Source organism: Polistes canadensis, unplaced genomic scaffold (genome assembly GCF_001313835.1).
Source record: "Polistes canadensis isolate GaletaPanama2010 unplaced genomic scaffold, ASM131383v1 scaffold_453, whole genome shotgun sequence".
Taxonomy (NCBI): Eukaryota; Metazoa; Arthropoda; class Insecta; order Hymenoptera; family Vespidae; genus Polistes; species Polistes canadensis.
Genome location: NW_014570000.1, coordinates 1 through 7,350, shown reverse-complemented (window position 1 = coordinate 7,350; position 7,350 = coordinate 1). Strand labels below are relative to the sequence as shown.

General features: G+C 28.2%; 1 protein-coding gene across 1 annotated transcript in view; it reads right to left on the bottom strand.

Moving 5' to 3' along the window:
* Nucleotides 1-1,129, bottom strand: part of LOC106792514 (DNA-directed RNA polymerase I subunit RPA43) — a 4,274-nt gene extending 3,145 nt beyond the window's left edge. Inside the window, exon 1 of the mRNA XM_014758965.1 lies at nt 659-1,129. Within this exon, the coding sequence (XP_014614451.1) occupies nt 659-668 (10 nt within the window). The 5' untranslated portion in view covers nt 669-1,129. The remainder of the gene's footprint in view (nt 1-658) is intronic.
* Nucleotides 1,130-7,350: the final 6,221 nt, after the last annotated feature.

The following is a 7,350-nucleotide window of genomic DNA, read 5'->3' as shown; positions in this document are numbered from 1 at the left end:
TATATATATGTAAGGACAGTAGTTTTAGCTATATTGAATTTAGCGCGTAAATAGGTAGATAAGTTAGATCTCTGTATTAAGATAGGTTAAGGAATAAAACAGKTGACGTCAGTRCTACAAAGAAAGCAGGAGTGAAAAGATACAGACATTAAGAGATATATGTAAGAAAATTAATCAAAAAACAACGGTGTGGATATTAGCATTGAATGTTGTTTCTTTGTTATTACAGGTAGGATAAATAATTAGTCTAAGTTGTTACATTATTATTTTGTTCAAAATAAAATAAAATCTTTGTTATTACAGAGAAAAAATTCTACCTATTATCTACCCATAACCTGCACAATAAATAAAACATTGTATATATATAATAAATATGTATGTATATATATATTGTATCTGCATAATATTTTATATTCATTGATAATGATATTTTTTCATTTGGTTTTAGTTAGATCTCAGGTGAGAATTAAACGGATTCAATGATAAACTTTAGGTCATCGTTTGATTCATTAAAATCATTTCTAATTAATTAATAATTTTTATTTTTACAGATATAGAAGGTATATGTAATTCAAGTAAATCAAATATATGAAATATATTATAAATGGTATCTTAATACCATAAATTTGATTATGGATGTCAATACGGAAAAACTTACCTATGAACATTGTACTCCTATAAAAAATAGTGAAGGAAATATTACGGAACACTAATTGTACGGCTAATTCGAGTAAATTATTTAAGATAATCTTTGTTAACTTAATTCATTTATCATTATAATATGTTAAAACATATATATGTAGGAAAAGTAGACTTTCATTTGAATCTGCCGCGCTTCACACACTACGCACGTCCTCTTCAATTAATTTTCACTAGATAGAACAATAGATGGGGTGATTAACAAATTTTAAAACAGTGAACAGATTGGAAAAATACGTTAGAAGAAATACAGTACTGAAGAGAGATAATTTTAAAGAGTTATAATTAAAGTGATAAATAGATTGATTTCGTGAAGAGTGGTTAAGCGAGTGAATTAAGGGGCTACATGGGTTTACACCGGAAAAAAATAGCATATTTTCAACAATTTTTTTTTCTATATAAAAAATGGAATTCTTATTCAAACTTTTTATAGAATTTAAGATACATATTTAAAGAACATTTTCTGAATTTTTGGTTGAAAAATATTTTAAACTCAGCCATTGCGACGTCATTTCCGGTGACCGCACCGAAAAAAAGTGTTTTCGCGTTGACAGCAGAACTTATAAACGGTGGCGGTTTTTCTGTTGAAAAAATAGGGTCTTTTAGTGAATACTTAAAACTAGAAACTGGACGAAGGAAAAAGAAAAAAATTAAAATTTGGATTTTTGGCAACGTTTTTAGCAAGAACATTCAAATTTTGCTACAATTTTCACCACATTTTGGTTTCTTAAAATTCGATTTTATGAAAAAAACGAAAATCCTTCGTCCAAGTCCTTGTCAATAGTATCACGAAGACGTGTAGCAAATTTCATCAAAATCAGTTAAATAGTTTTCGAGAAATCTTGACAACCGACTTTAGAAAAAGCGTTTTGAGAAAAACGCGTTTAAAGATCTGAGTGCTGGTATAAGAGCCATTACAGAGTGGAACTTCCCAGGGCTCTATCTTTAAAACTACTACTCCTATCGACTTAAAAATTGAATACAATATTCTAGATGAGATGTAGAATTGAAAAAAAAAATAAAAAAAAAAAAATTTTTTTGAAAGTCCCAAACCCATGTAACCCCTTAAAGAAGTGATAATAATAAACTTCAATTGTCGTTTCTTTATTTTACAAGTAACTTTGTAATTATTGTGAATAGCCCTTGTAAATAGTTATAAACTAACCTTTATTTTACAGAGAAACAAATTTGTTTGTTATTATTGATGACAAAATTAATACCCTTAAAAAACGACAATTTTGGTAAAACATGAAGGTTTACCTTTCAAGTCGTAGCTTCTCCGAATGATACTGAATCAAATGTGATAGCCATAATATCAATCATAACAGAAGATGGAAAAACGTTTACGTTACCAGAGGAGGTTAGATATGCTAGTGCACATAAAGAGCTACAAAAAGTAAGCGCTTATAACAGATTAAAAGCAGATTTGAAGAGGATAGGTGATAGAATCAGTGTATGGTTTATATTAACAGAGACGATCTTGAAAAAATATATATACTAGATGAAGCAGGAAATTTACAATTTGAAGATAGAATTTTGCAAGAGACAAATAATAAAAAAACCAGTGATATAAAAAATACAAGTTTAACCAAAATATTAGAAAAATTAATAGAAACTTTTCAGGAAAAAGGAGAAGAACAAAATTTAAAACATATTGCAGATAAGTTGATTGTAGAAAAGTTTAATAGCAAAACATCCAATGCCCATCAATGGATAACTACATATGAAAATGAATGTACAAGATTGCAGATAGATATAGAAGAACATAAAATTAAAATTTAATTATCAATATTCTTGTCCAAAAATATATTAATATATAAGTCTCAAAGGGAATTATAGACGGTTAATAAATCTAATGAACAATTTATTTTGAACTAGTTGTACGTTTCGTCCCTTACTGGGGACTTCATYAGCAACTTGATCATTTRMAGTTCACGTGTCAATACATATTATCTTTTTTACAGAGTCACACATTTCAATAAAACTTAACATATTACAATACAATTTGATMCTAAAACACCTTATCTTATCACACGTAATCATATACTGATTCTATCTAGACTAGTGTTTAATAATCTAGGTATCTTCAGTATTATAATGTCCTCTATTTGTGTGTCCTGTTATAATAATTGAATTTTAAGATTTCATTATAGATGTTGTTTAGATTGTTCGTTTCTGTCCTATAGTTAACTGTATTGTTATTCGTTATGTGGTACATTTCGCTTATATTCCTTTTGTACCAGTTGTCTTCTCTGTCTAAAATGGCTGTCTCTTCAAATTTGAACTCGTGTCCTGTTTTAAAATGATGCTCGGCTAACGCAGTAGTATTATTTTTTTAAACATTGGTAGATTTACAATCATTCCTATGTTGTTCTAATCTTTTTTTTTTGGATAACACAAGTCGAAACTGGTATAGTTCAATGATATTGAAAGAAATAGAAATTCAATGGGACACATGGAAAGAAAAATTCATTAAGATTTTTCAAAATAAAGGATGGAATAATAGAGCATATGCTCATTATTATAAATACAAAGAAGGCTCATTATTAGATTATGCACAAAAAAAAGAAAAATTATTATTAGAAGTCAACAAAGATATGGACATAGACACAATTATAGATAGAATTGGATTTGGTCTACCAAAAAATATTAGAGAAAAAATAAATAGAGAAAATTTAGAAAATATAACAGACTTATTTAATGAATTAAAAAAACATGAAGGAAAAATAGGAAAAAAGAGTAATTTTAAGTCGAACAAACTGTTTATTTAAAAGAATGTACTCCAAATAATTCACATTTTAGGAATATATTTGATGAATCTACTTTAAAGTTATCTGTTATAAATTATAGAAGAATGAAATGAAGAGCTGGAAAGAGGATTTTTAAGAATACTTTTGCTAATATGAACATCGTTAAAATTAGATTCAATAATCAAGATAGTGAAAATAATATAGTAGCCATAGATACATGCAGTGATAAAGAGAAGAAAAATATTCTTCTGAAAATTAATAGCGCACAAGAGTTTTTCTCTGATGTTTGTTTGCTAACATAAATCAAGTTTGTGCTAGCGCTTCGCTGTGAAAAATGATATGCATAATGTTGAAAGTAATAATAAAAAAAGAAGTATTAGTAGATAATATTATAATATTAGGAGGACATTAAAAGGTAGAAAAAAATGAATGTGATGAAAAGAAAATATTGAATAGTGATAGTAGAATAACATTAGATATAAGATTTTTTATAACAAATGAAAAACTCGTAAATGTATCAGAGTCTGCTATATCGAAAGCAAAATCTTTTCTGGAGATGGATGATATACTTTCTATAGGATTTTCTACAGTAAGTGTGGACAACATATTAATATATAAAAGCCTACTATATTAAAAACAAAATCTTTATTGGAAACGGATGACATTGTATCTTTAACGAATATTCAATTAAAAAATAAAGTAATTTATCTAATACTCAAGAAATAAAAATTCTATCATTTTCTTTTGTAACAGCAGGAGGTTGATCATTGAATATTTCCAATAAAGCTTTATCTAATTCGAAGAAAATGCTGTTCGAACAACTAAAAGACATTTAAATTAATTAAAATATTACAAATGAATTAAATGAAACTGTTGAGTTAATAAAAGATTTAGAAAATATTAGCACAAAATTAAGTAAATCTCCTGTAAAAAAATCTATAGTTTTAAAAATTGGATTTACAACGATGATATTCACGATACTAATAAATGCAATCATTTGCTTAATAAACCAATAAATAAACGAAAGAATCTACACGCGTGTGATAATACTATAGATAAATTTCCATTTAGTACAAAGAAAGTAAGACTGTCTAATAAAGATATTACCGAAGAGAAAAAAAAAATTAAAAGTTATATAATAATACAGAAAATATTAACACATTGCTGACCGGTCACGAGTTAACTCGTGATAACCTTTTTTCCGCATCTTTATTGTTTTCACGGCTCATTCTTAATTCATTCTTAATTGTAAAAAAAATGTCAACGATGACCGAACGCACTAATGAAGAACCTTTTACTGAAATATACGCAGATGCTTTATCTGATTGTTCAAGTGATTGTGAATCAAATTTTGGTAACTTCGAAAATGATACTGTATCAGAAGTTAGTGAATCTGATATTAGGCCTCCAAAATCTCGAAGAAGAAATATAATAGTATCGGATAGCGAGGACGAATTGGAGGAAGATATATTTGTAAAACTTATGGTGGACCATTACACGTAGGTGATTGTTATACTTTTTATCATACGAAAAAGAAATATTAAGAATTGAATAATAAATAAAGTTTGTTAAAGTTTATTTATATTGTGTTACTTCCACATCCGCTTTCAAAACAATAGCCAGGAACATGAGGTAAATTTTCAAAAAAGTTGCCGGTCAGCAATGTGTTAATCAAAGTAATAATTTTTCTAAGGAAATAATTGCTAGTACACATCTCCACTTATAGCAGAAGAAGGAAATAATGATCAAACTATGGAATTGATTTCTTTAATAGATAATTGTGAATAGGAAATACCATTTAGCCCTTTTACTGAAAGACAACCTCCTACACGAAAAAGGAACCAAAAAAAGAGGAGTTTATATAATAGCATAAAGCAATAATTGAAAGCTTTGATTAAAGGTTATTTAGGAAGTAATGCAAATGAAGAAAATTTTACATCCAATGATACTTCTGTGCAGGAATTTATATCGATGCAAGAAATAAATTTAAAGCCTTATATATATTGATCCTCGAATCAATAATGTGACAGATATATTGCGAAAGCGTCTAAAAGCTATTTTAGAACAAGTTAGTAACGTAATATATATGAACATTTGATTTTTTAAATACTTATTCATTAGGAATATGTATTTATTGTTCTAGGAAAAAATAATTAAAGAGAAAAATCTTAATAGGCTAATACAAAGAAGAAAATTACTTGGAAATTTTCTAACTGCTATGATTTTTTCCGAATCTGCTTTTACCCCGTCACTGCCAATTATATGTCCTAAATATTTTACTTTTCTTTGCAAAAATTCACATTTATCTGGCTGTAATTTTAAWTTTGCTCAACTGATCCTATCAATAAGTATGTCGATTCTACGCATATATTCATCTAAATCTTTTGAGTAAATAACAATATCTTCCAAATAAACAAAAAGAATTACTCCCTGTAGCCCAGTTAAAATTTCGTTCATTGCCCCTTGAAACGTGGATGAGGCGTTTTTTAAAACAAAAGGCATTCTTTTAAATTGGTAATGATTGTAAGGGGTTGAAAAGCCCATCTTATGTGCATCTTAAGGTTGCATCTTAATTTGGTGAAAACCCAACGCAAGGTCGAGTATTGTAAAATATTCAGCTTTTCCTAATTAGTCTATGATTTCTTTAATGTTAGGTATAGGAAATGCGTATTAATGGTCTGGTTTGATTTGTGCATAATAGTAACGTCTAAGGTACACTCTAGTTTCTTTTGACGATGCTCTGGCGCTTATGGTTTACACAGGAATTTATAAGTTTTGCCAATGCCTTAGTTTTGGTGTTATTTTATATAAGAGTTTCATTTCTACTGATGCTTAATCATGATTTTCTTGACTATATGCTATTTCGTTTCCACGCGGAAGAAAATTTAATATACCCATCAAGCATCATGAATAATCATGAATTGTCACGGGGCCGAAGTAGCCTTTCTTATATAGACTAAGAATTATCCTATGGTGGGGGTTTTCTTGCACCTATTCCTCCCATGCATTCCGTTGTGCTAATTGTTATCACGGGTGTTCCAAGAAGTCGCATAGGCGGAGGCTGAATTTATCTTGTGCATAGCAGCAGCGGTTAATGTAGTTTTGTATTTCATTTTAGGGGGGAAATACGTGTAGAGGATTCAAAAATTCAATTTTTTTTTTTTATATAAATCGCTTGTAAAACTATTTAAAAATATATTTTTAAAATTTTAAGTCAAAATTGCAATTCGTTCAAGTGTCGTTTTTACCCTTTTTTACTCTTTTTCTCAAAGATCTCCTGATCCAATTGCAAAAAAATTAGCACCATTCGATTCAGCGTCGTCAAATTACCATTATATCAAATTTTACAAAGGTACTTAAATTTACCAAGTTCTCCTTTTGTTGCCTGGACTATTGGATCCCTTTAGTAATAGGTATACAAGGAATCTACGTTTTCCCCAAAAGGGACAATTCATCGAGATTGTTTAGAGGGACAATAGATTTCCTAAATAAACCTTGTCTTCTTTGATTTTATTTCCTTACGAGAATGAATAACTATGAGAAAGTTTTTATTGAAAGAATCTATTATTGTTATATTTCTTGTTTCACTATTTGCTTTAAAATGTATTGGAATTTGAAGAATGCTTTTTAGAAAATTTCAATGTACCATCTGTTCCTTTATTTAACGTTCATTTTTAGAAACATCTCTTAAAGGTTTTCTTTTTTTTTTTCTTTTTTTTTTCAATTTTTAATTTTCTATCACATGTACCTACTCACCTATTTCTTTTCAATAAAACWGTGCGTTATTTTAGATTTCTTATTTCTTATCACTTAAATAATAAGAGAGAAAATTAAACTGTAAAATAGAAGGTGATTTTTCATCAGTGAATTAATGGTTGGTCTGTGTACATTTATTTTGATT